The 17,099-nt window shown below is 45.7% G+C and overlaps 1 protein-coding gene across 1 annotated transcript in view; it reads left to right on the top strand.

The window, feature by feature from the left end:
• Positions 1-17,099, top strand: part of DNAH2 (dynein axonemal heavy chain 2) — a 97,414-nt gene that overhangs the window by 56,825 nt on the left and 23,490 nt on the right. Inside the window, exons 41-64 of the mRNA XM_081029769.1 lie at positions 1,318-1,536; positions 1,778-1,895; positions 2,106-2,242; positions 3,065-3,202; positions 3,291-3,449; positions 5,989-6,141; positions 6,337-6,428; positions 6,763-6,961; positions 7,116-7,340; positions 8,283-8,387; positions 9,146-9,334; positions 9,546-9,631; positions 9,771-9,901; positions 10,056-10,205; positions 10,571-10,738; positions 10,996-11,156; positions 11,428-11,567; positions 12,721-12,853; positions 12,961-13,100; positions 14,396-14,606; positions 14,822-14,938; positions 15,113-15,254; positions 15,922-16,091; positions 16,254-16,370. Coding sequence (XP_080885895.1) covers positions 1,318-1,536; positions 1,778-1,895; positions 2,106-2,242; positions 3,065-3,202; positions 3,291-3,449; positions 5,989-6,141; positions 6,337-6,428; positions 6,763-6,961; positions 7,116-7,340; positions 8,283-8,387; positions 9,146-9,334; positions 9,546-9,631; positions 9,771-9,901; positions 10,056-10,205; positions 10,571-10,738; positions 10,996-11,156; positions 11,428-11,567; positions 12,721-12,853; positions 12,961-13,100; positions 14,396-14,606; positions 14,822-14,938; positions 15,113-15,254; positions 15,922-16,091; positions 16,254-16,370 — 3,600 coding nt within the window. The remainder of the gene's footprint in view (positions 1-1,317; positions 1,537-1,777; positions 1,896-2,105; positions 2,243-3,064; positions 3,203-3,290; positions 3,450-5,988; positions 6,142-6,336; positions 6,429-6,762; positions 6,962-7,115; positions 7,341-8,282; positions 8,388-9,145; positions 9,335-9,545; positions 9,632-9,770; positions 9,902-10,055; positions 10,206-10,570; positions 10,739-10,995; positions 11,157-11,427; positions 11,568-12,720; positions 12,854-12,960; positions 13,101-14,395; positions 14,607-14,821; positions 14,939-15,112; positions 15,255-15,921; positions 16,092-16,253; positions 16,371-17,099) is intronic.

The raw sequence follows: 17,099 nt of genomic DNA, 5'->3' as shown, positions 1-17,099 counted from the left end.
AAATATAATTTAAAATCCCAAGTGGTCAGAAATTAGGTAATACAATTCTAAATAACTCATGGGTCCAAGAAGAAATTAGAAAATATTTTAAACTGAATAAAAAGAAAATGTGACATCTTAAACTTATGGCATAATGCTAAACATGCACATGTGTCCTATGGTGGGGAAAACGTGTAATGGCCACCACAACAAGAAGGTATTTTAAGACGAACAAAGCAGAAAACTCCATAGAATATAACATAATTTATTATAGCATAATTTACTTACGGGAATGTGGGGTTGGAATGGACCAATGACCCAGCAGTTATCCACTAGCAGACCCCTATACAGTGCTTTTTTATAATCTAACTCAGGTACTAATGGTAAGACAAAGAATGCAGTATGTGCCAGGGGTCATACCTCCTGGTGGTCTTGTGATAGATGATTGTTTATAATGGATACTATCACTAGTTTGCTATTTATCTCTGTTGTGATGCCATTCTAGCCATTACTAACAAAACTATTTATGGCTACATTTTAAGGAACACAGATAATCATGGTATGCTTTGCTAAAGACATTCAGGTTGTGATACAATAATGGAGTTGATTTTCTTCACATCTACATCTATACAACACATTCTACAGTAATATAAAAACATACTACTAAAACGAATTCTCAAATAGTGGAAAGAAATAGTAGTGGTGAGGCCTCTGGTGTTTGAGAGACACAAGTAAAGATCTCGCATCTATTTGAAATTATTTGGTGGCATTGGCTGTATGTTTAAAAATGTCACACGATTCTGGACTGATCCACATAGTCATGGTTCTACAAGCATTCCTTTTTAACTTAGGTGATGATTTGTTTCCTGTCTGGCTCTCCCACTAGACTGCGAAGACTGCAATAGGATGAACTCTACTTTGTTCTCAGCACCTAGCACACCGCTTGGCACGTACTATAGAGGCTTAATAAATATTTGTTGAATAATATTAGGAAAAATGTGTACAGTGTGTGTCAGACATTGTGTTTCATGCTGACTATTTTATCTGGATGAGGAAAGTATCATCTATTTAACAGATGAGGAAACTGAGACTCAGAAGTAACTTACTCAGGTTCACATAAGGTGAAAGCTGGGGACCCAGGCTGGCTCACTCCAGAGCCCGATCTCTTAACTGTGCAATTGGTCAGTTTCCCAGGGAATGAACAGTTGCCAGAGTGCAAAGGGTCCTATTGCCATTTTTAACAGTTTGAGCATTATCTTCCCAGGCTTGGGGAGATTTGAAAGTCCATTGCACGCCTCCTCCTTTTTTTCCTACTTCCTGTATTTTCCCTTCTCTCAGCTGCAGGAGACGATTGAACAGGAGAGTCGAGATATGGGCCTGCAGGCCACGCCATTCACCTTCACCAAGGTCATTCAGTTGTATGAGACCAAGAACTCCCGCCACTCCACCATGATTGTGGGCTGCACAGGCAGCGGCAAGACTACCTCGTGGCGAATTCTTCAGTCTTCCTTGTCCTCCCTGTGCCGCGCTGGAGACCCCAACTTCAACATTGTTAGAGTACGGAGTTGGGACGGTGAAGTCACTGGCAGAGACTTGAGTAGCAGGAAGATGGTGGAGGCTAGGAGCAAGGCAGCATAGGTGTCAGGGAAGGCAGTGCAGGCGAGGAGGCAGTGCCTGGGTCCAAGGAGGCCTAGGGGAGATGAGAGAGAAGAGGCAAATACAAATCCCTGGAAATAAAGGGAGATCTTGGGATCTGTGTCTGCCCGCAGCTCAAAATCCCTTCCTATGTCATTTTTAGGAGTTCCCTTTGAATCCTAAGGCACTGTCCCTAGGGGAGCTGTATGGGGAATATGATCTCAACACTAATGAATGGACAGATGGCATCCTGTCCAGCGTCATGCGCATAGCATGTTCAGGTATGCAAAGGATCATGGGGTGTGGAGAGCAGATGCTTAAATCTCCTAAGGGGGTGGGCATTCTGGGGATAGAAAGCTCGATTTGGGAGAAAATTGCTTGGATAATGCTGAGGCACAAGGAAGCATCAGCTTGCATCTCTGAGGAGATGAATGTGGAAGGAGGGCTAGGTGAGAAAGCTGTGGTTTCCTTATCCTCCATCTTCTACCAAGATGAGAAACCTGATGAGAAGTGGATCCTTTTCGATGGCCCTGTGGACACACTGTGGATTGAGAGCATGAACTCCGTCATGGATGATAACAAAGTATTGACCCTTATCAATGGAGAGCGCATCGCATTGCCGGAGCAGGTATGGGGGTGCTCTGACTACCGAGGCCCAGCAGACGCAGAAACTGGAGGGCCTGAGGCACAGCTAAGGGGAAGAGCTGGGGGATCCTAAGAGAAGAGGAAGTTCTATAGGAGAGAGCTGAGGAGGACGATGCCTGGATTCAGGGGAAGCTGTGACTGAAGAAAAATTGCCTGTCTACCATGGATGTGGAGAACTATTATTTAGAAAAGAAACTTGTGTACTAGGAAACACTGGGTAGACTGAGGGAGCCCTTCTGAGGCTCATTTCTACTGACATAGGAGGCAGGACCTTTGCTTATGCACCTGGGGTTTTGAATTCACGGGCTGTAAAGCCCACACTTTTCCATCCATTCAATGTGAGCAAGAAAGTGTTTTTTCCTAAAGATAACTTTGACTAAGATCTAAGTTCTTTTAACAAGCATATCTTTGTAAACCTCAGGTCTTTATTCATCCTGCCACACTTGGTACCATGTTTCTCTGAAAATAAGACCTAGTCGGACAATCAGCTCTAACGCATCTTTTGGAGCAAAAATTAATATAAGACCTGGTATTGTATTACATTATATTACATTACATTACATTACATTACATTACATTACATTACATTACATTATATTATATTATATTACATTACATTACATTATATTATATTATATAAGACCTGGTCTTACATTAATTTTTGCTCCAAAAGATGCATTAGAGCTGATTGTCCGGCTAAGTCTTATTTTTGGGGAAACACAGTACTTGGTAGAGACACCTTGGGACATCAGAGTTTTGGGCAGGGTGGAGGAAAAGACAAGGTTTTGACAAAGTTTATCCTTAGGTATCCCTCCTGTTTGAAGTGGAGAACTTGGCCATGGCCTCTCCAGCCACTGTGTCTCGCTGCGGGATGGTGTACACTGACTACGCTGACCTTGGCTGGAAGCCTTACGTTCAGTCATGGCTAGAGAAGAGGCCAAAGGTATGATGGGAATTGAGGAGAGGGAAGGTAACCAGAGTGGCCTATGGACACAAGAATGAATAAAGAGCCCCTTCATATTCATTTCCAGACCGAGGTAGAGCCCCTTCAACGCATGTTCGAAAAATTCATCAACAAGATATTGACCTTCAAGAAGGACAACTGCAACGAGCCAGTACCCCTCCCCGAATACAGTGGAATCATCTCCCTCTGCAAGCTGTACTCGGCCCTGGCCACGCCAGAGAATGGGGTAAGGAGGACCAGAGCAGGGCCAGGCAGGAAGCGTTCATGACCACCCAGGGACAACTTCAGGGAAATCGTGTGTCTGAGACACAATTTGAACACCTGGCTTGAGTGGAGCGGAGACTAGCAAGGGAGGCCTCACCCACCATGGAGGCAGTGAGGGGTGTGTGCGCACACGTGGTGACTGTGCACATGCGCCGGAGGGCCAACCTGAGGTCTCTAAATTGGATATTGTACACGATGGGTCTCACTGTAATTTCCTACTTACATTTTGGGAACTGGGGACAGTTCATTTGGTTCCTCATTTCTCCATCCTTTCAAAAAATAAATATTAAGTCTTGGTATATATGACGCCTTGGGATATTTCTGCTGGGAGGAGCTCCCAACCTAATCTGATGAGGGGGTTTAGAAATTTTTAGATTCATTGATATTTAAGAAGAAATTTTGTTCAGTTAGAATTATAGAGTAAGGACCAAAGTTGGATGTTTTTCTGTTGAGATTAAATTACTGCCTAGAAATGGTTTGTATTGTTTTTAAAGACATTGTCAGATAGCTAAACTGTTAATATAAAGTTACAAATAATTAAGAGCTATACCAGTATATGCCATTCGTGGTACAATTCATGTAAATTAAAACTATGTAGATGAACATTCAAAGTAACGTGGGAAAACGACAATAATATAGTGTCAGTGGCATCCGGGTGCTGAGGAGGACAGGCTGGGGAGGGGATTAAGCAGAGGGGGAGGAAAACTGATGAACAGAACAAAAGGAGGAGGGCGTTCTAGGGAAAGAGAATGGCCTTCACAAAAAGACAGAGACATGAGAGAGTCGTTCCCCACTGAGAAGATGGTATTTGGGGATGGTATCTGGGGATGGTATTTGCACGCAGACCCTCTTCAGTATAGCAGAGACCTCTCCAGAAGAGGATAGTGAGATGTGTTATGTGTTGGGGTGAGCTGGAAGGATAGACTAAGGATTCTAGATTGAATATGCTGGACAATAGAGTCTCAACACAATTTCCCACCTATATTTTGAGGATTGAGGATTATTCTAAGACCAAGTACAATATTCTGGATTGGACAGCGTCCTGTATATCACATTACCTACAATTTTCGTTATCTTAATTCAGAACCTATCCTTAAGAGCTCCCCGCCCATGGGCCTGTGGCTGTTTCACATAGTAGGTTAGAGACGACACAAATGATGCTGAGTCAGCCATTTGTTGGCCATTTTGCCCGAGGAGTCCAGTGGAGTTTGCATGGCCCCGCGTGCAACAGGCACCTTATGAAAGAACAGCATCTGTTCGTGTCCTCTGGATGGGAGGTGGAGAGCCTGAGCTCTAAACATGCTATTTCTGCTATCAGTTGGTACATTTAAAATTTTAATTTTTAATTACTCAGGTAACAGTTGAATCTAGTTTCCTTTCTAAAAATTACAATGTTTCATACAAAGCTAAAGTCATTTTTCAATTAGCAATGATCGCGCCTCGGATAAACCCCATTGGCTATGATACTGCCACTGCACAAAGCTGTAAAGTCATTTTTGATCACCTTTGCCCTCCCAATCCTGGTCTACTCCCCTCTCCACACAAGTAACTATTGTAGTGTGTTTGTACCGTGTTTCACCGTAAATAAGACCTAGTCTAATGCGTCTTTTGGAGCAAAAATTAATGTAAGACCTGGTCTTATTTTACTATAAGACCCGGTTTTATATAATATAATAAATACAATATAATATAATATAATATAATTAATATAATATAATACCGGGTCTTATATTAATTTTTGCTCCAAAAGACGCATTAGAGCTGATGGTCTGGCTAGATCTTATTTTCGGGGAAACATGGTATGTGTCATTCCAGGCCTTTTAAAAATACGCATTTACATACTAAGTCCATAGGTATCTATAGAAAATGTGGGATTTAAAAAAATGTATCGTGCACAAAAAGAGCTCTGTCATGAGTGACACATGCATGGCAGCTTGATTGCCCTGCATGCAGAATCGACATCAAGAGATTTTGAAAGCATGATTTTTTTGGTACCTGGGCAGCTGGTGATAGTTGGTCCTGGTGCCCTTAAAAAATAAATAAAATAAAATAAAATAAAATAAAAAGTGTATTGTGCTATATACCACTCTTGCAATATGCTTATTAAATCAACAATATGTGTTTGAGTTCTACACTGCTCCATGTAGATTAATTTCATTGCTTTTAACAGCTATATACTATTCCATGGTAGAACACGACATTTTATTTTTCCATTCCTCTACTGATGAACATATAGGTCATCTCCATTTTTTGCAGTTACGAAGAAGTCACCACAAATGTCTCTGGACCTGTCTTCTTGAGCACCTGTGGGTGCTTATTCAGGGTAGACATGGTGTGGCTGGATCCCTGCCATGTCTTTATAATTTAGTAGAGAAGAAACTCAGGGCCACCGCTGGGCTACAGAACCAGGGATGGAGGAAAGCCTTAGTGATGATCTGCCAAAGGAGATCCCTCCATCTCTTACAGATTTAGTGTATTTTTCCTTCTCTTTTTCCATCCAGGTGAACCCAGCTGATGGTGAAAACTATAACTCCATGGTAGAGTTGACATTTGTGTTCAGCATGATCTGGTCTGTGTGTGCCTCTGTGGATGAGGAGAGCCGCAAGAAGATTGACAGTTACCTCCGAGAGATGGAGGGCTCTTTTCCCAATAAGGTCAGGGGCCCAAACCCAGCTGTCCTATTTACCCGTTTTTCCAGAACTCATTTATATCCCTGATCCTCAGACTCTTCTTGAGTCTCAGCCTGGCAGCCCAGCTCTCTTTCTTTCACCAGGGGTCTGTGAGCTCATTTTCTGGGCTGGGGAGAACTAAAGGAGGCTTTGGTCACCTGAGACACATTCCCTCCTCAGGACACGGTGTATGAGTATTTTGTGGATCCCAAGATACGAAGTTGGACATCATTTGAGGATAAGCTCCCTAAGAGTTGGCGCTACCCTTCAAAGTGAGAACCAGGCCTTGGGGAGAGGTTTGGACTTGGGGCTGCTGTAGGTGGGAGATGTGGTGAAAGAGCTGGGGATAAAAGGAAAAGTGAGCTTTATAAAAGGAGAGGGTGGATTCCAGAGCAGAGACGACACTTGAATATAGGAAATGCGATTGAGAGGAAATGGAACAGCGTCCTAAGGAGAATGCCTGATACCCAGGCCCCAAAAGAGGCAGGGTTGGTGATTAGAGAATGGTGATGCCAGAGGAAGCTAAATACCGGGAGGCAGAATGAAGGGGGAGTTAGAAATGAGTGGGCCAATGATCCTTGAGACACAATTCCTTTTCCTCCCTAGTTCCCCTTTCTATAAGATCATCGTGCCCACTGTCGACACTGTTCGTTACAACCACCTCGTGAGTGCCTTGGTGGTCAACCAGAATCCTGTCCTGCTGGTGGGTCCCGTGGGGACTGGGAAGACCTCCATTGCCCAGAGTGTTCTGCAGTCCTTGCCCTCCAGCCAGTGGTCGGTGCTCACTGTCAACATGTCTGCACAGGTGTGTCACAGGACCCAGGGGTCAGGCTGCCTGCTCCACACCCTCTCCCTGCCTTCTGCTCTCCCTTGGGATTCAAGTACCTGATGGACGCTCCTCTCTATCTTCGTTTTTCTCTTGGGGGACCCAAACATTCATTCTGTACCTTTGTCACCAGACCACATCCAATAATGTGCAGAGCATCATTGAGAGCAGGGTGGAAAAGAGAACCAAGGGTGTCTACGTGCCAGCTGGGGGCAAAAGCATGATCACCTTTATGGATGACCTAAATATGCCAGCTAAGGACACTTTTGGGTCCCAGCCGCCCCTGGAGCTGATTCGCCTCTGGATTGACTATGGCTTCTGGTATGATCGTACGAAGCAGAGTATCAAGTACATCAGAGTAAGTGTTCAGGGAATTTGTTCTCTGTTCCCTCCCATGATAAATTCAGTTCCCCCTCCAGTGAGAGGCCTGGATAGAATCCTATAATCCTGTATTTCTCTTCACACAGGAGTATCCTGTCTTTCTCAGGACCGAAATAACTGGCTCCCTAGGTTATGAATTCCTATTACTAACTCCTCATTGACCCTGTCTTGTGCTTCGCGACCAAAAGATCCTGTCCTATAGCTTCCACTCCTTTTCCAGGCCTCTTATACCTCACTCACATGCCAACCCTGATGCCACCCAGAACTTTCTAGGTTCCCAGGGTTTGTATCTCCCCTGTCCGGCGCTTCTCTGCCTCCCATTGTTGCAGTAACCACCCCTGTTGTATCAGTTCTCTACTCCCCAACCAGGAGCCAGGCATTTCCTTTTAGGCCTGGTTCTTTTCCCATGGAATTCTGGGGATCTTGTTTGTTTCTTTTTCCTGAGTCAAGGGGCAGCAGCCATTCCAGCCTGATCTGGGGTGCCCATCTATCTGGGCCTAAAACTCACCTAGTAATTAATATATTTATATGTTTCTGAGAAAGAACATACATACATACACACACTTGGATAGACATATACATTAAAAAAAGAAAAAAGAAAGTGTAAAAGATGTAATCAGATGTTGGGTTTTAACTTACCTCTATTTTCTAATTAGGGCACATGGATTATAATGATGAAATAAAAAACCAAATACATTACTTTAATAATTCTAAAAAAAGTCCCCTTTCTTCCCTTCACCTTCCCCTGCCACTATCACTCTATGTTTCTTCCTGCTCATTCTGTACCCTTCCCTCTTCCCATTTGTCCGTTCCTATACTCTCTTCCTCCCGGCTACTTTCACATCTTCCATATTTCTGTGCTTCCTCTCATCCCTTCTTCCTACCTGTCTCTCTGCCCCATCTTGTCTTTGCTCTCCAGGACATGTTCCTGATGGCTGCAATGGGCCCTCCCGGGGGTGGACGGACTGTCATTTCCCCAAGACTGCAGAGTCGCTTCAACATCATCAACATGACCTTCCCCACAGTGAGGGCGAATGGGGCTGGTGGAGGGAGGACTGTGGAAGGCAAAAGCAACTATGTCCCAAAAAATGAGGGGGCAGATCAAGGAATGGGGCCAAAGGACCTTTGAGCAGAATCGCATACAAGGAGCTATAATATATGGAGGAGAGACTGCTATCCATAGGAGCCTTTGCTTTTCCTGAGCTCGGAGAGCCACAAGATGAAAGTATAGCTTGCTGGCTCTGGAATGTGAAGCTTTATTATCCCAGTGGGCGGAGAATACAGGGGTCCCAAATAAGCTAAGGAAGGTAAATCCTACAAGGCTGAGAGCTATGAGCAATTCCAGGGGTAGGGTGACACGAGTGTGGCACTCAGATGCACCAACAAAATTCAGTAATCAAGATAAATAATGTTGTATTGCAATATATTTTTAAAAAATTGAGGCCAAAAATTCATGATGAAAAAAATACCAAAACTTTAAATAAATATAAGGTTGGCACAGTATCATGCTGAGCCATATTGGAGCCTGAGGCAAAAAGAAAAATCAATAATACTGATCTTATCTTTATTTAAAATATTGGTATTTGTTCATCACGGATATTTTGCATTAATTTTGATTTTTAAATATTGCATTAAAATGTTATTTCTCTTGATTTCTGAGGTTTTTTTGGTGCCCTTTAAATTATGCCCAAGATGAGTACTTCTTCACTCACCTTACCCTCATCCCAGGCCTGGCTGAAAGACCAGGAGCCTGTGAAAGTGAATCCGAGGGCCTGTTTCTAGGAGTCCCAGATCATCCGAATATTTGGCACCATGATCAATCAGAAGCTTCAGGACTTTGAGGAAGAGGTGAAGCCCATTGGGAATGTGGTGACTGAGGCCACCCTAGAGGTTTACAACACGGTGGTCCAGCGCTTCCTGCCCACACCCGCCAAGATCCACTACCTCTTCAACCTTCGAGACATCTCCAAGGTGAAACTCCATCTGACCTTGCCCCTTTTGCCTGACACGACCTCTTTACAGGCATTTTCTTCTCCTCAAAGAAAGCCTTGGAGCTCAGTAGCATCCCACACACCCCCAATCCCCTCCAGCCTAGAATGCCAAATTCTCTGGCCTTACCTCTAAAATTTCTAGAGGGAATCTCTTCCCTCCCTCCATTCCACCAGCCACACCTCTTCCCCAGGTGTTCCAGGGCATGCTTAGAGCCAACAAGGACTTCCACGACACCAAGCCCAGTATCACACGACTCTGGATCCATGAATGTTTCAGGTGAGATGCCTGTGCCCCACCAGGTCCAGGCTTCCAGCAGCCTTGCTCCAAGCCCGGCCTCCACCCCTCCCTGATGCTCCCTTCCCTAGGGCCATTCTCCTACTTATTCCCAGATCTCATCCCAACTCCCTCCCAACAGAGTCTTCTCTGACCGACTGGTTGATGCAGCAGACATGGAAGCCTTTGTGGCCATCTTAAGTGACAAACTCGGCTCCTTCTTTGACCTCACATTTCATCATCTTTGTCCCAACAAACGTTCTCCTATTTTTGGTGAGCTGGGAGCTGTGGCTACTGTAGGTTGGAGACTCTTCGGAGATGGGTTAGAAGGAGGGTCAGGGCATGGAGTCCTGATGCTTAGGGTCCTTTATAGAAGTCTGGGGAAAGCCAGGCATTTGAGGTTCTGACCCCTCTTCCCGTGGCCCAGGGGACTTCCTGAGGGAGCCCAAGGTGTATGAAGACCTAACGGATCTGACAGTACTGAAGACAGCCATGGAAACGGCTCTAAATGAATACAATCTATCACCTGCTGTTGTGCCGATGCAACTAGTGCTCTTCCGAGAGGCTATTGAACACAGTGAGCACTTCCTAATCCCACACCCTTCCCAGCAGCCCAATTATGGGGTATTTCCAATGAAATATGGATCCCTTCTCAGGTCTCTCCCAAATCTCTTCCAAATCAAGTCCTGGAAGTTACCTTCCTCCCTGGCCCCAGATGCCCTTGTGGCAATGTGTGGGGCTTTTCCTTGACAGTAGTGTTTAACAGACATGGTGGAGATTAAAAGTTGAATGGCCACCAGGGCTTCAGGCCCTAACTTCTTCCCACACCTCTTGGTCCCTCTACTTCCGTTTCAGGGATCCCAATCTCTAGCCTAGGGCCTGGAGGTCCCCTGGGTTTGCTCAGCCAACTCATTGCCCTCATCCCCCACCCTCAACCCCCAGTCACACGGATTGTGCGGGTGATTGGACAACCTCGGGGCAACATGCTCTTGGTGGGCATTGGGGGCAGTGGGCGCCAGAGTCTTGCCCGCTTGGCCTCATCCATCTGCGAGTACATCACCTTCCAGATCGAAGTCACCAAACATTATCGGAAGCAGGAGTTCCGAGAAGGTACAGCTGGGTTTCTCAAACGGGTGGGTTTGGGGTTAGGAGTGAAAGATCAGATGCTTAACTTCCTGTGATGATGAGAGAGAGGAGAAATGGAAGCCAGATAGTGAGCCATACCCGGCCCATGTGGGTATAGGATGGTGTTGTGTGTGTTGCAGACTGGGGGAGGGCCCCTAAATCTCCGGAGAGGAATAAAGGACAGGCTGGTGAATCTGAAGAGTCTGTCGGTCCCCTCTTTCTCGTTCCCTTATCTGATCCAGATATCAAGCGTCTGTACCGCCAGGCTGGAGTAGAACTCAAGGCGACATCCTTCCTTTTTGTGGACACCCAGATTGCTGACGAATCATTCCTAGAGGACATTAACAACATCCTCAGCTCAGGCGAGGTCCCTAATCTCTACAAGACTGATGAATTTGAAGAGGTATGATCCTTTCCATGCCCTTGGCCAGTTGGTTTTTTGGCCTTCCAAGTAATACCTGAAGAAGCACAGATGCCAGAATATGCTACTGTGAAACCCCTCTGTCCATCCCCCCATCAGGTGGAAGAGCTGTTCCTCTTCAGCCATCTTCCTTCAAGGGACCCTATTGGGTGGAGCTGCTTAAAACCCCACCCCTTGTCAGCTCAGCCTCACTTGCTGCCCACTCTGGTTCTGCCATTGAAACTGCAGCCCTCTGACTCTGGGTTCTGTGCAGATTCAGACACACATCGTAGAGCAGGCCCGGGCAGAGCAGGTGCCACAGTCTTCCGATAGCCTCTTTGCCTACCTCATCGAGCGCGTGCGCAACAACCTGCACATCATTCTCTGCCTCAGCCCTGTGGGCGACCCTTTCAGGTGACTCCTGTTGATAGCCTTCTCCCTCCCTCCCTGTGATAGCCCCACACTCTCCACAGGGGTACTCCTCCCCTATTTTCGTCTCCCATGCCTTCTGTGAGTGGTCCCATGCGCTAGTCTCTATGCCATGAACGCCCCCTCTCCTTTCCATAGACCTGGCCTTCTTTCAGGCAGCTCCTGCTGCTTACAGAGGAGTTGTCCACTCCCTTTTGATATGACTAGATTGTTCTGTGTGCGTGTGTGTGTGTGTGGGGGGGGTGTAAGGGAGTAGTTTTTAAAAGTTTAATTGTGGTAAGAAATATGTAACATAAAATTTACCATCTTAACCATTTTTAAGTGTACAGCTCAGTAGCGGTAAGCACACTCACATTGTTGTACACACATCTAGAACATTCTCATCTTGCAGAATTGAAACTATACCCACTGAACAACTATTTCCTCTAACCCCAGCCCCTGAAAACTACCATTCTACTTTCTATTTCTAGGAGTGACCACTCTAGATAGCTCATATAAGTGGAATCATACAGTATTTGTCTTTTTGTGACTTGCTTAGTTCACTTAGCATAATCTCCTCAAGGTTCATCCATATGATGGCATGTGCCAGCATTTCCTTCCTTTTTAAGGCTGAATATTCAATTGTATGTATAAACCACATATTGTTTGTCCATTTTTGGTATGGCGAGATTTTTAAGGACATCAGAAAGTAGCAGTAGGACAAAGAACTTATACAGAGAGACAATTTGGGTTACCATTTTTTTAAATAGTTATGGTATATGGTATATTTACCATGTACCAGGTATTGTACTAAGTATTTTACATGTGTCACCTCATTGAGTCTCCTAATAACCCTAATTAATATGTTTTGTTATTCCCATTTTAGAGATGAGGAAACTGATGTTCACAAGGTTAGGTCACTTGCCCAAGATCCACACCTAGCAGATGTGGAACTAGGTCTTTCTGATCCCAGAACCTGTTTCTAAATACTACACTGATCTAGTTCTGAGGCGAGTAGAATCTGGACAAAGAGATACAGGAGCACGAGGATGGGGCACTTATGTTAGGGTCCTGGAAAGCGGGTGGACCTGTGACAAAGCTAGTAGTTGGCGGCTGAGTCTGTGAATGGACTCAACCACCTCTTAAAACCCTTCACCAGGAACTGGATCCGTCAGTACCCTGCCTTGGTGAACTGCACAACTATCAACTGGTTCTCGGAATGGCCCCATGAGGCTCTGCTAGAGGTGGCGGAGAAGTACCTCATGGGAGTGGACCTAGGGACTCAGGAGAATGTGAGACCCTCATCCCCAGCTCTCTCCACATCCCCTGGGCTCTCCTCCAGTTCCGTGCTCTGTCTGCCTTCACTCTCTGTCCTACATCCTTTCTCCATTAACCTCAGATCCACAGGAAGGTGGCCAAGATCTTCGTCACCATGCACTGGTCAGTGGCTCAGTATTCCCAGAAGATGCTTCTGGAACTGCGAAGACACAACTACGTCACACCCACCAACTACCTGGAACTTGTGTCTGGATATAAGAAGTATGAAGCAGAGTAGGGGACGTGGAGGGCCACGGAGCTTGGTGTCTTTGAGGACAATCGGGGAAATGATATCATGGAAATGATCCCGCAGTTAGCCAAGGGAACTGACTCAAGGGCCCAGGTTCTGATGTGGAATGGCAGAGATGCAAGGGGTCTTAATTTTGCCCAGGAAGTTAATAAAAGAGAGATGGGCCTCCCAGGGGGTATGGCCATCTCTAGAGCCCTCTGGCAATGACCCCTCTCCACACTCTGTCCTTATTTTCTGGAATGATGTTTCTTTATCCAACCACAGCACAATGGAGACACTGCCATATATATATACCCCTGGTATATACACTCAGTCCTCTCCTCTCTACTTTTGACGTTTCTAGACTTTCCACCATTCCCAAGAATTATATATTCATTCATTAAATTGTGCTGTCTTTTTATGTGCGTAACAATAATAATTTGCTTTGAAGGATATAAGAGAAAGGTAAGAAAAAACACCTCATTTATTGGATTCAATATTTTAATCAAGGTGAAGAAAAAGCTATTGGTAATAATAATGATGGTTAACATTTATTAATTTAATAAGTATTTTTAGAGCACCTACTATGTGGCAGGCATTATTCTAGATACTCACAATATACCAGTTAACAAAATTAAGTCTTTGCCTTCATGGGGTCATAGGCTTACATTGTGTTTACTATTTACTGGTCACCATGCTAAACCCTTTACATGCATTTTCTTATTTTGTCCAGAAAACAATCCTGCATAGACTTTGTTTTTTGGCTCGTATGATGTTAAAACTTTTTGAATGAGTTGCCAACAATTAAAAATTGGGAGCGTTAGAAAAATCCAGATTTCTAGCTTCTCTCTAAAAATCAGAAATTTTGACAATACTGAGCCCACTTTCATTCCCACATGGAAAAAACAGGCTGAGGATAAGGGATGGCCACCCCCTCGGGACAGGTTTGTGTTTTCTGTTTCACTGCAGCACCCCTGCCTTCTGCACAGTGGGGAACAGTGGAAGATTCTCAAGTAGGGAAGTGGTGTGATAAAAACAGTGTCTAGCAAGCTTATATTGACAGTCGTGTATAGAATAAATCAGAGAGATGAGATTCTGGAAGCACCAAGACAAATTAGGAAGCAGTTGGCAATGATCCAGGAAGGAAATGATAAAAAACTGACGAGGGTAGTGGTGACAACGGAAAGGAGGACAGGGACCCGAGACATACTGAGAAGGGAGACTTTCTGGGGCACTCCCCTTTCTGGGAGCCCAGCCTCTCCAGACCTTATTCTACTTTGTCCCCCAGGCTGCTGGCAGAGAAGCGGCAGGAGCTGCTGGACCAGGCCAATAAGCTGCGTACAGGATTGTTTAAGATTGATGAAACAAGGGAAAAGGTGGAACTGATGTCACTGGAGCTGGAGGATGCCAAGAAAAAGGTGGCTGAGTTCCAGAAACAGTGTGAGGAGTACTTGGTCATCATTGTGCAGCAGAAGCGGGAAGCGGATGAGCAACAGAAGGTTGGGGGATCCACAATGGTCCCGCCCCTCATGCCTACCTATTATCAGCACCCACTGGGCAGAGGCTTCCCGGTCCCCATCAGTCACTGCCTCAGGGGAGACACGTTCCACTCCCCCGGTTTTCTTTAGCTTTATCTTTCCTCCTTAACACCAACACTGTTACCCCACCTTTGTCCAAAGCGAAGACAAATCCCTCATCCTCTTTTTATTCCTAGGCCGTCACAGCCAATAGTGAGAAGATTGCAATTGAGGAAGTGAAGTGCCAAGCACTGGCTGACAATGCCCAGAAGGATCTAGAAGAGGCATTGCCAGCCCTGGAAGAGGCCATGCGGGTATCTCAATGGGAAGGCCCAGGGAAGGGAGTAGGGCCGGCCTTCTTTGTCTTCAAAGTCCCCGGGGTTCTGGGGAGAAGAGGGGGTGCCTCAGCTGGGTCCTGTCTCCATGAAGGACCTTTCTTGCCCCCTGAGTTAACTGCTGCTGCTTCCTAAGTAAATCCCTTTTCCCAGGCCCTGGAGTCTCTGAACAAGAAGGATATAGGAGAGATCAAGTCTTATGGACGGCCGCCTGCCCAAGTGGAGATAGTGATGCAGGCAGTCATGATCCTTCGAGGCAATGAGCCCACTTGGGCAGAGGCCAAGAGGCAGCTAGGTAAGCTAGAGAACCAAGAGATAATTAACATCAATTCACCCACCATTTATTATTAATCGTCTGCTGTGTGGAAGGCACTCTGAGAGGCAGAAATGAATGAGACATTGTACTGACCCTTGAGAGCGTAGAGCCTAGAAGTAAAGACAAATATCAGTTAATATTCTTTGGTTGTAAGTAACAGAAAACTCAACTTAAGCAAAAAAAAGGGGGGAGAATTGTCATAAAGATATTGGAATACATCTCATACTCCAAAGGCAGGCATGTCTATGCCCCCCCAACCCCCTACTCCCTCCAAAAAAGGACAAAAATCAGAAAATGGAAAACAAGAGTCTTTCTGTTTTATTCTTGTGGTTTTCCTCTGCTTTGAGTCCCCTTGAGAGAATATAGCCTGCAAGCCTGAAAGAGTGATGGTGGGGTGGTTCAGGTGAGAGTGTTCAGGTAAGTGATGGGAGATGAGGCTGGGAAGATTGTGGAGGGCCCTGGGGACTTTGAGGTTCTAGAGGAAAGGGCAAGGTCAGTGGAAGGAATTCAGGTGGAAATCAGATATTCTGGCCTTGGGAACTGAGTCCAGGAAAAACATGGCTATGCCTAAGCAGTGGGCGTGAAACCTGGACCAGGAAGGGGTGGTTAGGCCTTCTGGCTGAGACCCCCAATCTTCATCCCACAGGGGAACAGAACTTCATTAAATCACTGATCAACTTTGATAAGGACAATATCTCAGATAAGGTTCTAAAGAAGATCGGGGCCTACTGTGCGCAGCCCGACTTCCAGCCTGACATTATCGGCCGTGTTTCGCTTGCTGCCAAGTCCCTCTGCATGTGGGTACGGGCCATGGAGGTAAGCAGTGGAGGGCAGGGCTGGGGAGCAGAGGCAGGCCTGTGAAGAGGGCAATGCACACAGGAGAAAGCTGGAGGGATGGAAGACCCAGGTGGGAAGGAAAGATGGCTGGCAGGTGAATGGGGGGGTGGGCAACCCCACAGCCTGGCTTTCTCCCTGCAGATGTACGGGCGGCTGTATCGGGTGGTGGAGCCCAAGCGGATCCGAATGAATGCTGCATTGGCCCAACTTCAGGAGAAGCAAGCAGCATTGGCTGAGGCCCAGGAGAAGCTGCGGGAGGTGAGCCTGATACCAGTCTCTTCTACAGTGGTCCTTCTCCCTAATTTCTAGGATGCTTCATTACCATCCATCTCTTCTCATCTAATTCTCCTCCTCTCTCCCTTCTAGTCCTGTCTGACTCCCTCACTATGTTGTGTTTAGATGGGCAGCCTCTGGCTCAGAAAGCTAAGCTGATTATAGAAGGCACAGAGGGCACTGTCCCCGAGGAGCCCTTGGCAAGGTGACTTGGGAGCTGGCCGTCTCTGTCATGGCCTCTGGAGATGAGCCCTGAGATATTAACTGACGAAATCTCTGTGGCAAATTGGTCTTCACTGGAAAGGGGAGATAGGGTGGAATAGGGCAAGAGTGTCGATATCACTGTGGACGAGGAAGAATGTGAGGGTGTCTGAGCAAATACTTGGGGGGACAGGATCATCTTGGAGCAGAGGTGGTTATTTATTGTAAGCAGGCTAGACAATCCAAAGGTGATTTCCTGTAAGATATGTGTACAAACAACTCTCAAATAAGGCAGAATGTAAAGCGCTATTATTAAGAGTTCAAAATTCTTCCAGTCTATTATTTAATTTTTCTATCAATTTAATAGGTAACACAATCACATGGCTTGAAATTCAAAAAGTACAAAAGAATATCCAGTAAAAAGGCTGCCTCCCATCTTCTGCTTTCTAGCCACCAGCTCCCCTCCCGTGAAAGCTACCAATATTACAAATTCTTGTTTATCCATCTGGGGTG

The sequence above is a fragment of the Rhinolophus hipposideros genome (genome assembly GCF_964194185.1).
Source record: "Rhinolophus hipposideros genome assembly, chromosome: 20".
NCBI classification, from domain to species: domain Eukaryota; kingdom Metazoa; phylum Chordata; class Mammalia; order Chiroptera; family Rhinolophidae; genus Rhinolophus; species Rhinolophus hipposideros.
This window is presented reverse-complemented; position numbering and strand designations above follow the sequence as displayed.